The 24,633-nt window shown below is 38.3% G+C and overlaps 1 protein-coding gene across 5 annotated transcripts in view; it reads right to left on the bottom strand.

The window, feature by feature from the left end:
* Window positions 1–24,633, bottom strand: part of cadm2b (cell adhesion molecule 2b) — a 153,207-nt gene that overhangs the window by 23,830 nt on the left and 104,744 nt on the right. For 4 of the 5 annotated variants that reach the window (XM_004560562.2, XM_004560560.2, XM_004560559.2 and 1 more), the window contains exons 2-3: window positions 22,248–22,274; window positions 4,557–4,706 (exon numbers count right to left, since the gene is read on the bottom strand). In XM_004560562.2, the coding sequence (XP_004560619.1) occupies window positions 4,557–4,706; window positions 22,248–22,274 (177 nt within the window). The remainder of the gene's footprint in view (window positions 1–4,556; window positions 4,707–22,247; window positions 22,275–24,633) is intronic. The other variant, XM_004560561.2, reaches the window with a different exon arrangement.

The raw sequence follows: 24,633 nt of genomic DNA on the forward strand, positions 1-24,633 counted from the left end.
CCTGCTCAGGAATAGTAATTTTAAACTCCAGCAGCATATGAAAGGGATAATTCTACAAAAGACATATGGTCTAAATCAATTTTTTTTCATTGTGGCAACTCACCACAGAGCTGTTTGCTTTCAGTAACCACTAATCAGCCTAATAAATGAAGGATGCATTGGCCTAGCTATTAAGCCTATCTGTCTCCCTTGTCTCAGGTCTGTGGTTTGTCTGAATGCTGGTCTTTGCCTTAGTGTTGTCTGAAGCCTGTGAGGTGGCAACAATCAACCAAGACTCAGATGCTCATAATGGATGAGGAGGCGCATGCCAAAGAGCCAGCTGGCATGAAATAAGAAGAGGGCTGTGTTCAGCTTTAGACAAATATGCAGAGACAATCCAACACATATGGATCGGATGTGGAAATCTAGCAAGGTTAACAATCTCAAGGTTTCACTGAGCCTGTTATGGGACAGGATGAGATATCATCGGCTCTCTCGCCCATAATACATATCGCTTTAGTTGTGACCAATTGCACTGTCTCGTTCCTACCTGCAACCTAGGCCTTGTTTAATCTTTTATCCTTTTTGTAGGTTTGTCACACCATCGCTGTGTAGAGAAGTTTTAGTTTTTGCATGATGCACTGCTGGAATTGTGTTTCATTTAAGGAATCCCAGTGGGTTTATAATCTAATTATGCACTGTTGTGATCCTTCCTTTGCTGCATGTTGTTATTAAATCAGCCAAAGGTCAACTGGAGTATTCTTGGGATTAAGTACAATACTCACCATGAAATAATTAACAATAGTTGATTATTAAATGCTTTTTGTGACTGACATTTTTGTAATCATGCAAATCAAAATGTGAAAGTTGTGTGAGATGTTACAACAAAGAAAAATTATACAAAGTGCAACCACAGTTCCAGAGATCAAAGTTGTGGTTGCACTTTGTCTGATGGTCTCCTATACCAACAGCCCCTGATGGTTTCTTTCAAACCCCTTTGGCAAGGCAGTTGTAAAACTGCCAGGCCTCTATGAGTTACAGACACTCTGGGGAAAAACTGTGCATAATTAGTGCCATCATTAAAACAGTTATTATTTTTGCCCACTGTTAGGGTAGCGGCTAGTGGCCATAGCTAATAATAAAATGATAATGTTAATGTTGGCGTTAGGGTTATGAGTACTGCCGATCTGTAATGTGAAAAGACTATGTTCATTTAACTGGATAAGAAAAACTATTTTTTGTGTAAGAAGTGGAAGGTTTCTTGTAAAATCCCAGAGTAAAGCCTTAACTAGCAACTAGACAGAGTTTAATACAGTACAGTAGTGATCATAGGTGTTTATTGTTCCAAATCTTTGCTATTTTTTGGCATGCTATCAAGTTTTTCATTCTAGTAACATAAAACCCAATTATCAGCCAAAAGATCTAAAAATGATGCACAAAACTGAAGCACAAGAGTGCATCCTTTAATGTGATCCCTTGTATTATAACACCAAATACAGCTTGCTCACGTCTGCTTGTCGTCTAATAACAGTAAACCATGTTGGCAAGGGTGAACAGTTACAAATAACTTACCTTTACCATAGGAGTGGCTAATCAGAAAGCTGTGCCTTGGAAGATGTGTTTTTTTAAGTGAAGTATTTTTCCTGGCCATAACTGATGTAACTGAAACAAACAGTGTCAATAATAATTCCAAAGACATTGCACACACTACATATAGTTCTGTTAAACTGGAGTAGATTTATGATATTCAGTGTTTTTGAAAGACACAGAAATCCCTTTGTCCTTGGCTGTAATGCAGTTTTAAAAAAATCTAATTTGTCAGACCTGAATTAAAATGGAACAAATTATAGCTCGGGCAAAGATCAGATTTTGTCTTACTTTACCCAGAAGCTGTAAAACTCAATTGAATATGGAATGTCAGGTTTTTTTTAGTTGTTTCACTTTACTCTGCTATAACTTCTCAAAGGAATTTAAAAGGTCATTTTAATACTCCTTTTCCTCTCGCACAATTTTAGATCAAACTCCAAACACATTCAGACACATGCCCTTATCTTTAATACCAAGCTTGAGGGAATGACCAAGAGTAGATTTCAAAAAATATGCCTCATAGCATCATTACTTCTATGTGTTATGCATCCAGAATCACACATAAAAGCGGTGAAAGCTGAATCGCCTTTGGATTACACATGCACAATGACAAACTCCCCCCATCCTCTCTGTGAAGAGAGAATAAAGGGAACTTGCATGAGCTTCAAATGGTTACATATGGCCATGTTGTCATGGATTCCCAAGAGGATTATAGTATGCAGAGGTGGACAGCACACAGAGACAACAAGCACAAAGGAAAGGAGATATCTATCAGAACATCAGGAAAAAAATAAAGCCATAAATCTAAACACTAGAAACAAGAAGGGCTACAAAAATCTAAATTACTCCGTGACAGCAGTCCACAAGCAGCTGTTCATGAGAGGGAGAGAACAGCTTGCCTCAAGCTCAACCAGTCTGTAGCTAGTTGTTGGACTGAAAGGTTGCATAAGGTTGAATTTAACATTTTTCATTGGCTCTACAACAAGGCACAACAAACGGCAGAAGAAGGACAGTTGCAGCCCTCTGCCAAGCAATTAACTGGTGATTTGGCACAGCAGAGATTTCTTCCCAGGTGTCCCACCCTGTTCGTCATATGAAGCCTGTGTCATTCCACGCCTCCAGTTTGTCCTGATAGCCTCACAGGCATCGTATTTGTTGGGCCAATAAGGCTTTTCATTTGGCTGTAGGAGATGAAGAGGAAGTGTTCCCACACTTAGCCCTGGCAACCTCTGCTGAATGGACTATATTCATTTTGTCATCCTTATTGCTCAGGAAAAGGATTCTGTCATCCAATATAAATTGTTACCCAAGAAGGGCAAAATGGCTCACACGTATTGTGCTCCCCAAGCTCTCCTTACATGCTTAAAGCAACAGCATTGCAGATTTACAAGTAGATGCAGCTCTGCACTCACAGGAGATAGGAACATATTATAGCCAGCTGGTTTCATTTATGTTAAATTAAAAAAAGAAGTTGATTCATCACGTCACATCGCTTGATAATAAAGTATTTTTCAGGTATGATCTGGTTCATTTGAAACTATAGGTGTCTAACAAGTCTAATAAAAGTCAAGTTGCAATGGAAATACAAGTCAAACGTGAAAATATAATTTTATTGATATAGCACCAAAAGACAACAACAGTTGCCTCAAGGTAAGAAAACAAAAATATCATTGTTGTCGTGTCACTATGCCATTGTGTTTAAAATGTTTTTATCAGAAATTGCAGTTTCCCATTTCCACAGGCTTAATAGCCGACTGGCATGCATGGCCACTGGGCCTAAACTAACGCCCCATCAAATATTATGAATTTCTACATTGTAAGATGTTTTATAAGCATGAGCTACAGCACTAGCTAATGTATATTATCAGCCAGCTGTTGCCCTTAACTGTTAATGATGCAGCCAGTCACACTGTGTAATCTAGGGAGGGAAAAAACATTTGCATTATGTGATGGAAAATATCAAAGTGACGTAATCAGAAACATTTAAAATCCATTCCAAATGATTTTTAAAGGCTTTTACCTTTGACATGTTAAAATACCACAACTATTATTCTCTCCAAAAATACAGTTTGGCTCAAAGACCGGATCCTTTGGTCACATTTACACCATTCACATAAGAGTATCTGTTTAAGATTCAGTTAACTTTCATTTAATTGTATTTGGAAGTAATTTCATCTAATAAAACACCTTAGACCTCATTACTAAATCCAATCACTTGTGAGGGAGAAAGTATTTCTTCAATCCAGACTGTGACTCTCATTCTGCTGGTTCACTCTGGCATCTCTGCCTCTTATCAATTGTTATTCAAAGGGAAAGTTCATCTTCAATCACTGAACCAATGATATTGTATTAGCAGCTACACCATAAATGAAATGGGTAATATGCTGTGAGAAACACTGAAAGATGAACACCCCAGCCCTTCCATACCAGTCCAATGTTACTCCCTTTCACCCCAATTCCAATTTATCAACTCTGGACTTTTTGTCACCTTTAAATTGGATTTGGCTGGTGAGAGCACATTATAATTCATTCTGGCTGAGGCCGTGTTTCACAAGGTTGCAACACTGTACTTCCTTTCCAGAGTGACATACAAACAGCTATACAAATGTAGGGCAACTAAAATACTAATTAAGCCCAATCATCTTACAATCCACAGGCATTACTGTGCTGTAAACAACACTGTCAGTGTTTCATGATTACAAAAGTGCAATTCAAAAGCAGTCTATTTCTGCTTAGTTTGTGCCCTGGGACATCAATGGAGATACACATTCATTAATAGTCTCCTTCAACATTACGAGTGATGCATTTATTTCTTTCGTATCATTTTTTCCCCGTGTTCAGTCAAACAGCGTGCTTGCAGGCAGGGGCAATTTTGAATGCTCCAAATTAAAAAGAATTAATGAATAAGACTCTTGTAATATAATCTGCCTAAGACGTCTTTATCTCATTATCTAATCATCACAAGCATTTTCCCTGTAAGTATTACTTACCTTTTTTGTCCCCAAAGAAGAGAGTTTGTTGTGCAGGGTTTGACCACTGGAGGGAAGTGTTATCATTGTAATCCACACGACAGGTCATGTTGGCTATGGCCCCCTCCACCACCGTCACATTCTGAGTTATGGGGATCTGACCCAGGATACCTGTAGGATTATAAAACACAGTTTGAGGTCATGGTTGTGACATGAATAGATTGCTGTATTGGGCTAGTTTTTACTGTCCTTTCACAGAATCACATTAATGTACCATTTCAGGCTTGACACCTTGCAAACTTAATGTTCTGTCATATTGCCCAGTTCCATTAACGTCTTCATTACATCACAGTAAACCAAAGATAGCTTAATGGGAGCCTGGTTGTCATGGTCCCCAGCCTTTGACAGCTGTAGAAGACAGTGATTTTTTATCGTGGAAACAATGGTAGGTTTTAATCTCCCAAAGTGCTTTCCTTGCTTCCTTATTGCTGGGCTCTAATTGGTAGCATGGCCTAATTAGAGGTAGTCATGTTCTGCTGTAGAGTGTATAGCTGCAGCTGGGTGGTAAATTGACACATAATCCTAGACACTGTGGGCCTTCGATCCGAGTGACTGCCGTGCCCTGAAACAGCCGCTCGTCACAGTGTGTAGAAGACATCCAAATGAGGCCTAATCACTCAGCCTTGCTGGATTTTACCTTCTTATTCCACATTTGTACTTGTCGTCTCAGCATAGTCCCCTAATTACATTGCAGACGCATTTCTATCCCGCCTGTGTTTTATTGAACTCTGCCAAGCTTCAGAAACAGATGTCTAAAACAATACTCCTTCGTAGGGAATTGTGATAAGACAAAGTGTAGGCTAATATGAGCCTGAGCAGGCTATACCCTTAAAGGATAAATTGTGTTAAAGCAATAAAGCTTTCGAGTTCATGCTTGAAACTAATGTACCGCCTTTTCCTGGATACATTTCACTGTCTAAAAGCTAATCTTTGCACATTTTTTTCTCTTGATTTTACACGTCTGCTTTGGTTTCCATTAGTACAGTAATATGCCTGAATTTGAAGGTGACATTGTCTCTCCCAGGTACAGTTCACCACAGGGACATTTCAACTACGGGAGCAGCTGTCTGCCTCATTAGTCCAGCTCACACATGGGAGCAGAAGAGGCTGGGACAGCCATAGGTCTGTGGACCTTCCTTGACCTCGATTGTCCTGATGGAGACCATTGTCAGAAAGAGGTGAAGGTGAGGCTGACTATAAATAGTAATAGGAAAATATTCCAAATTACACACATTACATATACACCATATACATCAGCCACGGCAGTAAAATCACTGACAGGTGAGGTGAATAACACTGATAATGCTGTTGCAATGCAATGTTGTTATAGAAAACCTTAGTTGCTTGGATTCATGCGGATGTTAACTTGACGCATCCTGCATAAAGTCTGTTGCAGAAAAAGCAATGGCACATCAGTCTCCACCAGCAGTGCTCCACCCTCTAATCGACTGGATCTAAAGGTCCTGCTACCAATATTCCAGTGCTGAGACCACATGATACCCCCACAGCTCTTGTGTCCATTCCGATAGGAGCACCAGTTGTTTTAACAACAAGAAAGGGACCAACGCAATAGCACACATTTGCTGATTTTAATATTGTGGCAGTGGCTTTATTGATCAACTACCTGCTCACTGCTCAATCAGTAACACTTCTCAAAATGCATTTTTAAACGCTTTCTTTGATATTTGTACAGATTTATCATTTATTATTGGCTTTTATCATCTATTATTACTGTGTATTGCCGCATCATTTAATCTCATCATCATTATTATTATTGCTCAAATTACTAATGAAATGTGACTTAAAAATGCCATCATCACAATAATTCAAATGCAGCTGGGTAGGAAATGCTGATGCAAATACATTGTGTGGGGGGTACCATGTGGAGGTGTTGTTGTCAGTTTCTGCTTAGCTTTTTTTTTTCTTCATATAATCTCTTCGGTATCTTTGCTGCATGTCTCCAGAGTATACTGTTCACTATTCACAGAGAATGCTATAAAAATAGGTAAAAACCCAAACAGTAATAAATATCACTGTCAGTCCCTCAGGTTTTACCCCAGTTTGAGTAAAAAAAACCCCTAAAATTTCTTTTAATTATGCCTGTCAAGCCAATAAAGGCTTTTCACATATTCAGAGGTATGGCTATGCTGTGAATATTGTTTTTGGTGGTGTTTTCATGGTTCAGGTGCACTGGAGCTAACTGATCTTTACTTAATAAATTCATGAAATTCCACTGTCTTGACATTCTGTAGGAGTCTAGAGTGAGAAAATGCTGTCCTTTCTGAGGAAACATAATCCCCAATGCCAGCTACAGAGTGTATTTCATTTCTTCTTCTTCTTCTTTTTTTCTTTTTTGAGATTGTGAGTGGAGGGCGGCTGGCTTTAATTCTACAGAACAGTGGCAAACAATATTCTAGAAAGTCAATGAATCACAAACCGCTAAAAGGATACTACACTGTCCTGTGCAACCATGTACACTAACCTTTAAAGAAGCATGGTTCAGCAGCATACTACAGGTGCACAGAGGTGTGTGTAACAACATGTATCCATGAAGGATTTTAAAGGTAAGGTAGGGAGAATAATTAAGCATTCTTGTAATTACCTTATTATAACCGTCTTCAAAAACATGCAAGAATTTAGATACTGTTCATTTAATATCTGTTAAAGCCTGCAATAGGCTATTTCTGAAGAATTTTAGCACATTACAGCTGATAAAACACAGGTCTAAATAAATAAGTAATGGCTGAACTGCATTTAGCTGTTTCAGTTTCAGGATCCTGGTATGTTGAGGCATACTGTCTCAGCCATACTCTCATGGTGTGATGACAGTGATAATACTGCTTTGCCTTCTACTAAAATCCCATCATTTTAATAGCATCTGCTAAAGTTAAAGAATGAGTGGAACAAGGCATAAAATACATGGCACAATGAAAAATGCGATGTGCATTTTGTACTTAAGGTAATAAAGTCTGGTGACCTTCTTCCACTTGAGCAGAGGTAAAATGATCGGTGTGCAGGGTCTTTTCTAATGACTACTGCACTGTTGAAGTGGACAGACAGATGCCTAGTCGAACATCTCCCTAAGAAGAACACAGGCACACACTGGGAAAAAAGTACAAGCTACATCGACGTGAATCTTCATAGTATCAGATTATGCTTTGTAGATAAACACTGTTACAAGCACAAAGGCTGTATTCGCTTTTCTTTGATGGAAATAAGAAACAGAGTGATATAAATATTGGAGTCCTTTAAAAACTGTAGCTTCAGAGCATTTAGTTATTTAGAAAAATGACTATATGAAGTGGGAAGTGAAATAAAGACAGAATTATTTTTAAACAGCAGAAGCTTTCATAAGATTTTTTCAAAGGTGCAGGTTTATTGGAGTCAAATTTTAAAAAGTCCAGTAGTCTGTCTGTCTGTCTGTCAAGTATTATCTGTCTCCAAATGAATGAAAGAAAAAATATTGAAAAAAGTAAGCAAGGATGTGTAGTTTGTGTTGAGTCATGGCTGTATTTCCCAGTGAATGAAAACAAACTGTAGAAGTAATAGAGGTATTAAGGTTGTCTGCTCTACTGATGAGCCAAGACAACTCCGTGAAGTGCAGTGATGAAATGAGGAATAAGCCTGCACTTTTGCAAGATGTTTTGGGGGAGGATAGGCCACCCTTATACACAACGTTTTTCACTTCTGCAGGCTAAAGAACTTCAATACTGGGCATTGCTATATCCTTTTCTCAGTGGTTAGGTGTATTATACTGAAAAAGAGGGGGGTAGTTATTTTCAGGCAGTTACAGCTGAAGGTTGACAGCTTGCACATATTCACAGCAGACAGGATGCAACCTGCCTGGCGTGACAGTGAATAGGTGAGGATTGAGTGACCCAAGATGTCTTGATGAAACTAACTGCTGCCCTGTGATACATGAATACCATTAATGTTTGCTTTTTCAAACTGGATACTCTGCTTCTTTATGTGAGAATACCATGGAGTGCTAAAGTTAACAAAAAAAAGTCAATATCTGATGTCATGGGTGCTTCTCGCTCCCCCGCTTTCCAATCCAGCCTCCCTACAGCTCTGCAGAAAGGGAGGTGAAGATTAAAAACATAAAATAATGAAACCTTAACTGAGTGAACCCATTTCACTCAAAATTTATTATATTAAAGTCCAAGATTTTATTGTTTTGCCATAGTGACCTTGCTTTAATTAAAAATATCTCTAAGGCATCAGTCTGCTTATGGGCCTACCTCTTAAACTACAGTTGGTCCCTTGGTAGCCCTTTCCCATTTTGCAATATAGCTTTATATATATATATATATTTTAGTGATCACGTGGATCTGCTATATATATATATATATATATATATATATATATATATATGTGTATATATATATATATATATATATATATTTTTTTTTTTTTGTGCTGAAGCGAAGAGGCCAGAAAAAGCTGAAACCGGGAATATCACCCTGAGCCAAGAGCTTATGGTCCACATTCAGGTGGGCCACCAGGACACTGATCATCACTCACAATGTCAGCAAACACAAGATTAGTCAAGTTGTTTGCTGTGCTTCACACAGTCAGAATGCTGCTGACACATCTCTCAACCATGGCATTAACTTTCATGCAGAATCAAGTGACACTGCCTCATGAATCAAATATTTACCTGCACAGCTAAAATTAGGTAGAAATGTAAATGGGGAGAGAGGATAGCGTCTTCATTGTAAACACAAATATTTGATGATTAGATTTTAAAGCGGAACCAAAGGAACAGATGTCTGCTGAAACACAGGCTGGATGCAAGTACTTCTCATCTCTATGAGGGATGAGGTCTGTACAGCAGGTGTAGAGTACAAATATGAATACAGATGTGCAGAATGGCTGGCTGTTGAGTGTACATTAGCAATAAACTATTTCATTTCATCTCAGCCAGTCTCTTTTCATGCTGTTATCAGAATGCAGCTCAGACCAGACCATAGCCTGATGGAATCTCAGTCTGACAATATTAGAAGCCAAGAATATGATACTTAGGTTATTGATTCTGCAAGTCTTGTGATCTGGTGGGTATCTAGAAAATGTGAATATGAGAAAGATAGTCTTTGTGACTATACTTAAATAGAGGATTAAGACGGTTCACTGATGAATGTAAATTGAGCCCTTTATCACTATTTCTGTAGATTTCGTTTTACTGTTTTGATATAATACTCATGGAAAATCATGCCGTGCTTAGAAACTAGGTCAGAAAACCAAACCATTGGAGAACAGTGTTGCATATATAATTTCACTGATTCGTCTAACGACCACTGATCCAGGCCATAAGGTGAAAAAGCCCAGAAACGTCTCTGTCTGGGAGAACAGAGAGTTGGTGGAGGAAGAATGAGCCGTACCACCCCAAAAGCCTTTCTCAGTTTCAGCTGACTGCACCAAATAATGGAAAGCAGTGCCTTGATGAATGGCTGGAGAGCAGTCAAGCACACCACTGCAGAATAAACTATAAACTGCAGGCAGGATAAAAAGAAAACAAATAACTCAGGGAAAAAAAAAACAGTGGCAAAAATGCCTCCATTCATTAAGAAATGAAAACAAGTATTCATTTTCATATGAACGGCAGTTATCAAGCCATAAGTTCACCTCTGGTGCTTGATTTTACAAGAACTTCTTTGCAAATAGAGGTTTTAGAGGTTCTGAGCACCCCACTGCATACTAATGAGACACAGTAACTTCGCAGAGTGATGCCGGTAACAAAATGCTATGTAAGAGTTTGTCTACAAATCACATGGATTTATGGTGAGAACTGAATGTATGCTGTAGATGATCTAATTATGCATATATCTATATTTTAAGTGTTTGATAACTCAGACATCAACATATTATAATTATAAAATTGCTATAAAACAAAAATGGAAACATTTGTTTGCTGCTATTCAAAAGGTCAAATTAAATGATGTTGGATGGATAGACAGATAATCAGATAGATAAATAGACAGATGTTAAATAAAACCTAAATCTCATTGTAAGCTTACATGTTATTTAACTAGACAATATACTCTTGGGAACATAGTAATTAATGCTTGTCACTTGACAAAATTGTAATTAATTGCCTAAGTCTAAACTGCGTGGCCTATATGCCGCCACGTTGAGAGAGAAAAGGAAGTTTCATATCCGCAGTGTAAAAATATTCCATTTAATTAAAAGCTGTGAAGACTTCTTGTGGGGTGTATTTGGTGGTGGAAAGAACAAAAAAATAACAGCTTGCTGTCTCTTGCACAAGACAAATACAGGCAGCTCCCGGGTCAGTGTGAAGGTTTAGAAAAACATTGTGATAGTAACATCCTATAAGGTTCTCTTTAACTTGCTTTGGAAAATCTTTTCAACCTCATCATAAATTAATACATGCTGTCATAAATACCCCGTCACAGCAGTGAACCTGAAATTTTACCTACTAAATTCTTCAAAGAGGTCACAGAGGTGATTTCACCAACTATATTCTTTGTTGTAAATAACTCAGTGACTAATGGTTTTGTCACATATTTTACAATCCAGTCTGGCTCCTTTAAAGACACCCAGCCTTGATTCAAACCTCCTTACTAACCTTGCTTTTATCTCAATGATTATGGAGAAAATCCTTTCATGGCAATTCTTGGTGATGACAAAAACAGATATTCAGTTAAGATGTGTGTTTTTCACGAAACATCAAGGAAACACATTTGAAAAAGACCTCTCAAAAATTCCACTCAAAGTTATGAATCATTTAATTTGAGAGAAGGTACAGATGAAAGGTGTCTCTGAGAGTAGCAAAAATAGAAATGAAAATGTTTTCTTTTAGTGACCTTGATTCCTGTGCAGGTAGGGTACATTACAGCATAACTACAGGACCTGTCTCACTCTCATCTTTACAGTCTTTAAGATCTTTCATAACAGTGTGTGTTTTATTTGAAAATGTATTTAATGCTGCAATTAAGTCAGAAAGAAATGCTATTTTCAGGACTGAAAGCATGAAAAGGCTAAATGGGAACTGAAGGTTTTAACTAACAGTGTGTAAATGATAAATAAAATTATGCTGTTTTAGACATTTTGGCAGCCATTCCCTTCTTTTTCCTTTCTTTCTTTCTCTTTTTTTGATTGATGATAAGATTTTGTTCCTAACTTCTGCATCAAGGTCTTGCCCAAGCTACATTCTCTGAACTTTTGGCCTCTTATGAGTCAGAGTGCAGCTTTAGTAGCACAGGCACTGCTCTTGGCACTTGCTAAGTCCAGGCTCAAGATGAAAGATGACTGGATTTCCCTGTTAGGACACCTAGGCTCTGAGGTGTCCTGCCATACAAGCTCAGACTGTTAAATCAGTGTCATACTTTAACATCACTTCCGAAATCTCCTCTCAACCAAATATATATGCATATGTATGTATATATATATATTAGGGGTGCAACGATATTCGTATCGATATTGAACCGTTCGATACAGTGCTTTCGGTTTGGTACGCATATGTATCGAACAATACAAAATTTGTAATTTATTTTATCAACTTTCCTTCTGACGATGCTGTCTGTGTTGAGCGCTCAGTGAATCTGCGTTCGACTACTCTGCCTAGGGTCGACAGTGCAGCCTAGGCGGAGTAGTCGAACGCAGATTCACTGAGCGCTCAACACAGACAGCATCGTCAGAAGGAAGAGCGCAGGGCAAGCTAGCGAGACAGAAGTTAAGCTCTCCTTACAACATGGACCTCCCCCACCCTCATTCAGATCTGGCGTTTGGAATTATTTTGGTTTTCATGTGACGTATGACCCTGAAGGTAAGCGAGTCATGGACTAAAGTAAAACAGTATGTTGGATGTGCCATGCAATGCTCAATTACATGGGTGGGAACTAGTGTGTTAGCGCAGTTAGCTCGTTAACGTGTTGGCCGTCTAGCCCCATGCACGGGGCGATCGGCGGTAGCTCGTTAACGGAGATTTGCCGTGTTGTGGCGTTAAGGTCATTTCAACGAGATTAACCTGAAAGCACTAGTGGGAACACAACGAATATGACTGCACATTTACGCCGACATCATCCTAGTGCAAAGACAAGTGGAAGCAGAAAAAAACAAGCAAGCATGCTACTAACTTTAGCCGAGTCATTTAGACAGCTGTTTAATATGCTGCTGAGAATATAGCCCAGAGGAAGCGGATAGTATAGCTTTTATTTTGGAAAGAGACATTTCTCTGTAATAAACTCTCTTTTCCAAAGATGAGTGATTCCTCAATCAGATACAGGGCTTGCAATATCGCTAGCCCGACGTCCTGGAGCTAGCGATTTTTTCAGTCGGGGTACCAAAATCTATCTCTGCCCTGCCCGTCGGGCTATTGTAGGAAGGAAAAATATATGTCAATGCTTTTGCATTCTTTCGGAAATGTAGCTGGGTTATTATGTCATTGGCATCGGTGAGCCACTGTCAATATGTGACATATTAAAATCGCGTTTGAATTTGCGCTTGTTTTTTTGCTTTCACTTTGCAATCGCGCGAACTGTGTATAGAGAGCGACAGCACTGATCTGTGAGTGATGATAATTTGCGCACCAATTCCTCTGACATCGTCTTATTAATCGTTAGCTTACTATGCAAACATGACAAGTGAAATCTCCCGCAGCTTAAACATGTGAGAGGTTGATCGCGCAGAGAATCGCTGAGCTTATGTGAGTGCGTGTGTAAAAGCAGCAGGATTTATATTTGACTACGATGACCTGGATGACTGAGAACCTTCACAGACAGATATATATATTTTAGTTCTGCTGAGCCAAATAAGACAGGTCAGGGTGAAGAAGTGACAGCCAAAGAAAAGCTTACCACAAAACGGAAAAGTTATGACAAATCAGACTATAAGGCAAAAAGAAAGTGCAGCTTTATGGTTTCATGGACAAAATAATTTCTGTGGCTGCAATATGACGAGCTAAATAACCAGGGCTGCACATAAGTGGTCCGCAGGTGCGCATTCGCTGTCAAAATAAAAAACACGCACAAGGGTTAGGGTTAAATTTAAAAACTGTACTTTTGAGTTAAAATATATATTTATAATTTTAATAAATGACAAATTAAAAAGGCATGAACATTTTTTTTGTATCGAAAAAATATCGAACCGTGACACCAAAGTATCGAACCGAACCGAACCGTGAATTTTGTGTATCGTTGCACCCCTAATATATATATATATATATGCATATATATATATACATAACAGCAGGGTGCAAGATGCTAGCAGGCAAGGCATACATGGAACGCCATAACCAAGTGGCCGGCATAGTGTACAGGAACATCTGTGCCGAGTATAACCTGGAAGTCCCGAGGTCAAAATGGGAGATGCCCCCAAGGGTGGTGGAGAATGACCGAGCTAAGATCCTGTGGGACTTCCAGATACAGACGGACAAAATGGTGGTGGCTAACCAACCGGACATAGTGGTGGTAGACAAACAGAAGAAGACGGCCGTAGTGATCGATGTAGCGGTTCCGAATGACAGCAATATCAGGAAGAAGGAACACGAGAAGCTGGAGAAATACCAAGGGCTCAGAGAAGAGCTCGAGAGGATGTGGAGGGTGAAGGTAATGGTGGTCCCCGTGGTAATCGGAGCACTAGGTGCGGTGACTCCCAAGCTAGGCGAGTGGCTCCAGCAGATCCCGGGAATAACATCGGAGATCTCTGTCCAGAAGAGCGCAGTCCTGGGAACAGCTAAGATACTGCACAGGACCCTCAAGCTCCCAGGCCTCTGGTAGAGGACCCGAGCTTGAAGGATAAACCGCCCGCAGGGGCGTGCTGGGTGTTTATATATATATATATTTATATATATATATATATATATATATATATATATATATATATATATATATATATATATATATATATATACATACACACACACACACACACACACACACACACACACACACACACACACACACATATATATATATATATATATATATATATATATATCTCAATCATATTGGAAAACCTCTTTCGTATTGTCTATCCCAATGAAACATTTCTCTTTCAGACCAGATCTGGCTACCTTGTGGTTCCTAGAGTTTCCAAATGTTGAATGGAAGACAAAACATTTAGGTTTATAACTTTAGGTTTAAAACTTTGCATTTCAAAGAATAAAACTTGTGCTTAGGACTGACTCAGGATGAATGACCCTTAACTATCTGTGTTTCCATTAGGGAGACCAGGGTCTAAAGAAAACTCCAGAGAGAATCTTATCCTAGGGTGCTCATCTTTTCTCTCTCTGCTTTCTTCCAAACCCAACTGGTCAATTCAACCTGAGGCTGGTTCTACTTCCGGGTTCTTCCTGCTAAAAGGAAGTTTTAACTCTGACCGTCACTGGATGCTTGGTCGATGATTTTCTTGTTAATATGTAGTTTAAACTATGCTGTGCCTGATCTCGGTTGAACAACGGCACTAAGCTGGGCAAATGAGAGTAAGGATAGGATCGCAGGAAAGCAAAGATCAGAGTGGAAAGTTCTGTGGTTAATTTTATTCTGTCTGAAAAACTGAACTCTTACAAATACATTTGCAATAAGGACAAACACTAAAAATGAAGCTGCATGCCTTTCAGTTGCAAACTTGTCACTGTGCCTCTTGAGTAAACCCTCTTCTTGAGCCCCCAGAAGAAGGTTTTGCACTGGTTCAAACAAATGATGACTCTGGACCCAGGAGTAAAAAAGAATAATTTTAAAAGACTAGTTTTTGTTTGTCAACTGACTCCATATAAAGTGCAGAGAACCAGTACCAATCATCCTCAGTAGTTTCTAAGGTACCAGGCATGTAGGTTACTCTGATCTACTCTTTTAAGTAGATGGACTTAATGAGATGTGGAGGCCATCTGCAACAGTAAACCTTGTTCTTCAAGTTGCTGAAAAGACACGATTATGCCACTTCACATTTGGTGGATGATCAACCTCCATGGCCTAAAGGTTTGCACAGTATTGTAAAAGACTTGACAGACCTACCAGGCCTGGCACAGGTGTACTTTATTTGATCTTCCTCACTCTTGTCTTTTGAACTTTATTACTAAATGACATGACACAAAAATGAACAGATTGTTGAACCCTACACTTTCACTCAGCATCATTAACAGGACACTGTCAGACATATGTAGTACTAAAGAGCCAGACTAGATTCAAGAGTGATGGTCTCAGCTCAAAAAGATATAATCATGCCCGAGGATATCTGTCTCAAGCTGTCCAGATAATGGTTGCCTGTCACATTATTCTCCAACATGGTATTGATATTATTGTTTAGTACAGCATTTATGTAGTCTCCCTTCTAAAATGAAAAACAGCCCTCCCTCATGCTGAAGGAAGTGGATTTTATTAAAGCTAACTATATGGTAAAAGGCTATTGAAACTGAAGACAAACATGCCTTATTTCTGAAGCACTGAAACCAGTTAGTTTGAAATCTATTAAAGAACGCAATCTCTACTGTACTAATCCGCTAAAATATGTCAATTTAGAGTCTGTAGTGCAAAATGAAAAGCATCTCATTAAATTTCAATGTGTAAATTAGTATAATAATGTAACCATGATAATAATGACGGTATAATGAGGAGATCTGACAAAATTTTTAAAACAAGAGCAGCTTCTGTTATAAATGGCAGCTCTGCCTGCAGCTAATCTACTGGTTAGAAATAGATTACATAACTGTACATTTGCTGCACATCAATATTCCATATTCTGTTTCCTTTTTTTTTTTTGTTATTTGAGTGCATTAACACACACTTTTAAAGGATTATTATGATAATTATAAAGTATATTTTAACCTGCGGCAGGTCAGTTTTCTGCTTGAGCACTCACATCAAAATTTCCATCTTCATCTGTCCATGTGAACATTTTAATGGATTGTTGATGGACGTGTTGTTAAACAAGCATAAGTTTCTTTCTCTCACTCTAACACGACCTGATTTGGTTTTCAAACAAAAATTTGTTTCTTTAATTTGCTGTTTAGTTTGGCAGCAAAGCTACATTGGAAAAGAGTGTGGGCTGGGTTAAAATACAACAGTTCACAACAATAACCCTAGACATTGAAAGATGAGTGACACTGGTCTCACTATGGCACAACCAGTGCATTAAAGCACCAACCCCAAAAGACACTCTCTGTAATGCCAGCAGTTTTGACAGAACTGCAGTATATGTCAGTCTGGGAATAAGAATGAGCTTGCACAGCCCAGCACAAGTCCTGGAGGCATAATGCTAACACTGATTGTATACATGAAAACCCCAGATGAGTTCTTCCTCCTCTTTGTGTGGGTTTTCACAAGATACATAACAGATCAGGGTTGTCCCTCGGATGGTTTCTATTGACAATTCCAAGGAAATTCCATTTAAACAAGATGACACATCTTTGAAAGGGAGAAAAAAAGAGGCTTTACAGGCAAGTGTGTTGTTGTCAGAGCTCAATTATTCTGGTCTAAAGAGATTTTGTCCACACAATATCCGCTATGGCCCGTTCCATATTTGTTATTGTTTGCTTCTATACTTGCACAAGCACACTGAGGTAACTTCAAGCTCAATTGTGGGAAACTGAATGATAGAACTGCTTAGATTGCTTAGAAAGCTGATAGTGTATGAGTTAATTATGCATCATAACCCTTCTCAGCTATGTGAAACATGTCAAGAAGATTTTCAGCCTGATTTGTGCTAAATTCACACAGACCATTATGGGCTTGTTCCCCCTCGCTTTAGTCAGTTTCCAGTATAACATTTGAGGGGTGAGGAAATGTAGTTCTACAAAAAGCCAAGATACTGCACATAGGCATTTAGCAAAGGACCCGAGCTTGAAGAAGACACCCTCACAACACAGTAGTGTGTGGATTACTTAAATGAATGCAATGTGCAAACACAGAAGTAATGTAAACACCATGCTCATCACATCTATGATTTAAATATTAGTATCTTTGCAGACACATTCATTACCTACCTTTAACTGTTTTTCCTAAAACAAACGCTATGGAATAACATGATAATGAGAAAAGATAAGACAAGCTGTAGTTTACTGCTAAAGTAACCCCATGAGATCTGATTGTTTGCCGAGTGACCTTTCCTGAACACGGGCAAAAACATGTTTTATATGATTTAAATCTGACTAAAAGGTCACATCGTTCACACAAAAGAATCACTTACACTGACAGTGTAATTTAACTTGGTATGACATCCACATAAATGCATACCATGCTTATTATAAACGTACTGATCTGAGGAACTGAACTGAAGAAATGCTATTGTGTGCTATTTTAACAGCTACCTGCCTACAGTCGGTAGCTAAAGATTTAAGCAACTATTTAAGGACAGCAGCTAATTAGCGCTAAATCTAGATCTGATCAATGAACTGAAGCTAATCTGTAAATGTACACCATACTTAGACTTAGTTGCAGATAATGTCACAAAAAAGAAACTGCAAGAAATACAGTATTTGAAACTATACAGGCCTTTCACCATAAAATGCATTTAGACACTGAAATCTATACATAATTATAGTAAAAGCAAATATTTTGATTACATGTAGCCAAACTGGTCATGTATTTAATGTCTGTGAGGTATGTAGGTAACAGATAGATAGCTTTTATGTCCGTACTTGATGCATGCTCAATCATCCAGGTAAGTAAATCCCAAAAGGTTGATTCTGTTCATTTCTCCCACTGAAAACGCTACGTCCAGATGAACAGAATCAACCTTTTGGGATAGCTTTTAATGATTTCTAATGATGATTAACCTCTCATTAGCAATCATGATTCCTGGTAATTTCTCCTTTCCAGCATAAAGGATTTATTTGGCAGCACTCATTAGATAGACCAATGCTCAGAACTGCAGGGAAGTCAGTGAAGACCTAAGAAGGGAAATTTATACAAGGTAGGAAGGTCTCTTGGAGCCATTTTCAAACAATTGCAGATTTCAAGATCATCAGTTCCACTTGCATATACACAACTTTTAACTTAGACTTACACACAGTTCAAACAAATGTGTGTAAATGCAAGTCATTTAGATTTGTTACCTCTTTGCCAAAGTCAGTCATCCTCAAATGGAGGAAATTAGTTAGGTTGTTTACTGCAGGAACCACCAAGGCACAAGTGTGCCATGAACTGAAAACTCCTGGAACATCAGCATCGCTGCAAAGCGAGGTTTACATCACCATGGGTTTGGAGGGTGCCAACAAAGAAGAAGTAGAAACCCCTACTCCAAAACTGACACCTTCAACCTCAACTGACCTTCTCAGCTGCACACGTGTACAACCCAAGTGCTTTCTGGAGAAACGTTTTGTGGTGAGACAATACAAAGATTGAGATTTGGCCAAAAGAGGAATGTTTGGAGGCTTTCAGAAATAAGAACACTGTGCCAACTGTAAAGCACGGTGGTGGTAGCATCATGCGCTGGGGATATTTTGCTTCGAGTGGTACTGGTACATTGCAAAATGTGAATGGAATAATGAAGAATGAGGACTACCTCCAAATTGTTCAACTTTATCTCAAATCACACACGCAAAACCAAAACGCAGGCTAATATTAGGCTTCTAGAATAGCCTTCTCAAAGCCACAAACTTATTCCTATTTAAAATTTGTGGACACTGAAAAAAAGCTGGTTCCATGGTAGTAAACCAACCAACTGAAAGAAACTCTACCTAATCCAAGAGGATTGGTCAAATATCCAGCCAGAATTATGTCAGATGCTTTTTGATAGTTACCAAAAGTAACTAGTTTAAAATGCTAAAGGAAATTTAACCAAACCATTCATCTAATATTCATTTAACCAAAATGAATATTAGAGTCTTTATGTATCATTTTGTATCTTTTTTTTTTTTTTTTTTTTTTTTACACACAGTATAGTATATTCCATAAAATAATCTGGTGTCTACGTTCACGTGCAACTGGCCTCATACTTATTGCTCTTGTTTTTTTTCCTTCCTTTTTGTAAAATCAATTAGTTGTCATCTTTGCATTAAATTTGTTTATGTAGATTGTACAAAGATATATTATGCACCCTCTATCTGCACTAGGATTACAGTGATTTTTTACAGTGGCTCCATCATCTGTAAACAAGAACTCAGACACACACAATGCATGTGATGAGATAACCCACCGGCACACAAAAAATGACTATCAGCGCTGTATTGTATTCATGGTCTGCACTGATAATGTGATCCTAAATGATGCAGTCATTTGATTGAGCTGATGAAGTCTTTCAGAAAGGAAATAACCAAGACAGAGTGAGCTGTCTGCTAGCTTTACCCTTCATCAAAAAGAACATTTTGTGCCTGTTACAGACTAACACCTGAGCAAAAGTGAACCTTCCTCGACACAGAGGTGGCACTGAGCGTCGTCCTCCCCTATAATTTACCGCAGTGGGGAAGGTGGGGGAAAAAGTAGGGGGTGGACAATCCACAGAACTGGCAATAAATATCCCTGCTGGGGGAAACTCTTAGCCATGTTTTTTTTTCTGCTGTGCACGAAAAAAAAGGAAAGAAGAAAGTGGTAATACGTCAGTTTCAGAAAGTGTGTCAGAAATACTGTACTGTCTCCACGTGAAACAGGAGATTTCATATTTAAGTAGTTACTTAAAATATGTACACTTAACGTGCCTCAAATTAAGTAAAATCAAGGTCCGTGTAAGTATTACACTACACAGAAAAATAAAACTGCCAAAGTGACAGTATATTAAGGATATTCAGGCTACAAAGTGATAACAACTAGCACCACTAAGACAACAAAGAAGACAACAAGAAAAGCGTCTAATGGTAATCAACCCAACTCTCGAGGGCTGCCAAATGAAATGTTTTAATCAATGTTAATTCGGTTAAGCACAAGCTTGAGTATAATATTTTCTCAGTAAGCCCAACTATGGATTTCCTCTAAAATGTCGAGAAGGCACATGACAGGAAAAAGTAAGACTAGTTCCTAGAGTCCATTTGAGATTGCTCTTTGAGAAACGTACATTTCCTCTTTTAGATGTTCAGTAAACCCTATCCTCGCCCTTTTCTCTTTAATGTAACATAACCTCTCCTAGATTAACTGTATTTGAAAGGCTTTTAAATTCACATTCCACCTGCCTGAATGTGCCCTTCATAAAGGTTACATAACACAACTGTGAAAACAACCTCTGCTATTTCAACTTCATGTTTTACTGCTGCCATACGTGTTTGTCGGAGCAGAGTTGGAGCACTTTAGTCCCATTAGTCTCATTGTTTGACCAAAAATAGTGGCCAATACAAGTTTCTTTCCTAAGTTTGAGGTGACCATAAAAAGTTTTCTCACGAAAAAGTTTATCCTCAGTTTTCTCTCTTTATACAATGTTTTCACTTTAATAAATGATCCTCTTTTTCCCTCTGCTTGCACTGGCCAAACCATTGCTTCATACGCTCAGGTGAATCCTCGCAGAGCAAACAAATCTATTCATAAGGTCTCGGTAAATAAGCCAAGAGGCATGTTTTCCATTATAATGATGCCTGCTAGGAGGATCTTTTATACTGACTTCTTACAGTTATTCCATGAATTACACAGCAATCATCAGCATGCATTACAGCATTACAAAATCCATTAATAAATATTCAAGACTGATGCATGGGTTCATATATATGAACCCATACACACACACACACACGCACACGCACACACACACATATATAATATATAATCAACAACTAATCAGCTACAAAGGTGCTGCTGAAAAAGCCTGTCCCATTCTACGGGTACAAAGGCTAAATGTGTATCTTCTGTTAATTATAAAAAAAACCTCCTTGGTAATTAGAAAAGACAGTATTTTCCAGGAGGGAGTGTGGGGCTTAACATTCATTTTAAGAAAAAAACAAAATTAAAAAATTAATCATTTAGTTTGGTTGAGGATATGTAAAAGAAAAAACAACCACAAACAGCAAAACAAATAGACTGAGAACTAATTAATGTATGAGTGTATGATTGTAGTGAGGGATTCCAATAAAAAATGGTAAGGTAGACATAAAGCAAATAATATCTATGTAACACCTAGATAATGAAAAAAAAATGCTAGCAAACTAACAAACAAAAAAGTCCAATAACACAAAATGTATGTTGAACTTAAAGAAACATTGTTAAAATTACCAAATATCTAAATTAATAATGCATTTGAAAGCAGATTTTAATAAGCAATAGATAAGACTCATTGAAGTGAACATATTTATCTGAAAAAGTGTAAAATACTGATGGTCAGAGGTGAAAAAAAAATAAAGTTGGTTACCAGAACATCTCCTGTTTGAATGTGCAATACAGCTAAGAAAATCTGTCGAGGATGAGTAAATAAGAAATGATCCCCCTAAATATGAGGTGTCCTTGAACTGGAAACCACCCCCAGCTGCTCCAGATGAGCTGCACAGAGGCCAAATGCAGGAAAGCATGGCTGGGTGAGGCAGGCAGCACTTCAGTGTGAAATCTATACATACGTGAAGAAGGTTGTATCTGAAAACAGCAAGGATGTTCAACAAACCTTTCCTGGAGAAAGAAAGGTTAACAACGACAACAAAAAAATGCCCAGAATGGTTCAGGAGGAGCAGCGTATGTTAATGCTTGCTAGGCTTTTGGTGGAGATAAAAGGGTGATCCAAACATTGTTTATTGGGAACTGCGTGCAACATAAATCATGTAGCAAGAAAATGGAGGCAATAACTCACCTCTAGCTTTGCTTTTTGTCCCAGCCACTGATAGCATGAGGGGGTAAAGGAAGGAGACAGGAAGTTAGATAGGTAGTGTGAAGGAATACAATTGATAGCATAATGATTATTTGCTCCATGGTGACAGGAAGTATAAGATTAAATGTTGTTAATATGGAAATGGGAGTAGGATACTCAGTACTCATTTATAACATAACTTGATGATGTGTCAAGTGTTATCACCAATACATTACCAAGAAACAGAAAAGACTTGACTATTACATCTTTATCAGTTTTAACTCTATTACAACCTTATTTGTACCATTAATCCTTCATTAAAACATGCATCTGTAGCTCCTGTCCCAAGTAATGTAGTTACTTAGAATTAAAGTCAAACGAAAGTCAGAACACTCCAATATAGTTATGGCAACTGTAACTGCCTATTTTTTCTGGCAATAGTGTTGCATATGACAAGATTAAATACTAAATACAGCTTTACAGCAGCATCTGTTAGGACAGTAAAACACCAAGGGTCTTTGGATCAAGTTAAAGCCAACTAATGTAATCATTTTATGCAAAGCAGTTATTTGATGTCATCACATGAGTACAAGAGGTGAGTATGTAATCCCCAAAAGTGCCTGTCTGAGTATTTCAGAAAGTGATGATCTTCTGGGATTTTTCCACACAAATATCACTAGGGTTTACAGAGAATTGTCCAATAAAGTGGAAATATCCATTAAGTGGCAATTCTCTGGGTGTAAATGCCTTGTTGATGCTGGAAGTCAGAGGAGGGTTGCTAGAATGCTTTGAGATGACGAGGTAACAATAATTCAAATGACAATTCATTACAACTAAGGTATGCAAGAAAAGCATCACCGAATGGAAACAAGTTGAACCTTGAAGCAGATGGGCTACAGCAGAAGACCACATTGGGTGCCACTCCCAAGCTTAACTTACTAAGGACAGGAAGCTGAGGCTACAATTCACACGGGCTCACAAAACCAGACAATAGTAGATTGGAAAAATGTTGCTGGGTTTAATGAGTCTTAATTTCGGCTGCGAGAGTCAGATGGTAGGATCAGAATTTGGCCAAAAGTATATGAAAACATGAAATCGTCAACAGTATAGGTTGGTGGTGGTTGGTGTCATGGATATTTCCTTGGGACATTTTGGGGCCTTTAGTACCAACTGAACAATGGTTTAACAGGCTACCTGAGTATTGTTGGCGACCATATCTTTCCCTTGATTACTGCTGCCAGCAAGATAATGCTGTATGTCACCCAGCTTTAATCATCGCAAACATCTCCCCTAGACATATACATACTGTACCTCCCACAGGTATGTCATCTGGACCAACTGCCTTTCGGTCTTCATCCTCTTCACAGCTGCTCTTACTTCCTCCTTACTAATTCTCTGGATTCTGTCCTCCTCGCTCTCCCATTTTCTGCATTCATTATTCTCAAAATACTGCTTACACGTACCCAGTATGCTCTTTACACACATCTCTATCTCTATTCTTAACCACCCTAACCCACAGCAGATTCTTTCCAGCTCAATCTCTCTACGTAACCAACTGATAAAATTCCTTTTTTCCTTCCTTAGTGTCCACCTCACCAAAAATCGGTTTTGAACTGGATATCCTGGCAACAACTGAAACTATTACGCTATTATAAGCTGAAGTCTGATTTCTCAGGGAATGTAACTAGAACCTGAAAAATCTGTGGAACCTGATGTTAAGGTGCAGTTTACACAGTCCAAAGTCTGCATTAGAAAGAACAGAAGGATAAACAAAAACGTTTAAGCATTTGTAATTTATTTTTTTTCTTATTTTTTTTATTTATTTTGGCATTAGTGATTTATTTTTGTTTGAAAATTAATGTTTTACTTACAAATTTCTCCCAGATTTTCACAGACTAAAGGTCATGCAATGCGCTGCTACTTGTGGACAGAGAAAATAACTCAAAAAAAGCACTTCTGAAATTGTCAAGAAAGCCTCACTTATACAATTTACCACTCTTCTCTGGTCCACAAATGTACTGTATGCTGACACATCTGGTCTATTATGGGAAATATCCAACAGACCACTATCCCTTTCCAGCTGCTGGTGCCAGTGGCATTGTTCACGCTATGCATGCCTCATTTGATTCTCTTGTTGTGAAGAATAATTTTTCACTTCTTATCATTTTTCTGCTACTCAAAGTTGCATTAGTATTCAACATGCTCATGAATGCTGCGTGTTTGTTTTCCCCATTGCTGATATTTGATATCAGCTGGCCATCGCTGGTAACAATAATAACACAGTTGCAGAGAAAGGTCTTAGAGAGGCATGACACTTCCCGTGTTCTTGCGTGTGCATGTGTGTTTTAAATAATGCTGCTGAAATTAAAAGAGTGTCCTGTAATCAGTC

This window comes from Maylandia zebra, linkage group LG14 (genome assembly GCF_041146795.1).
Source record: "Maylandia zebra isolate NMK-2024a linkage group LG14, Mzebra_GT3a, whole genome shotgun sequence".
NCBI classification, from domain to species: Eukaryota; Metazoa; Chordata; class Actinopteri; order Cichliformes; family Cichlidae; genus Maylandia; species Maylandia zebra.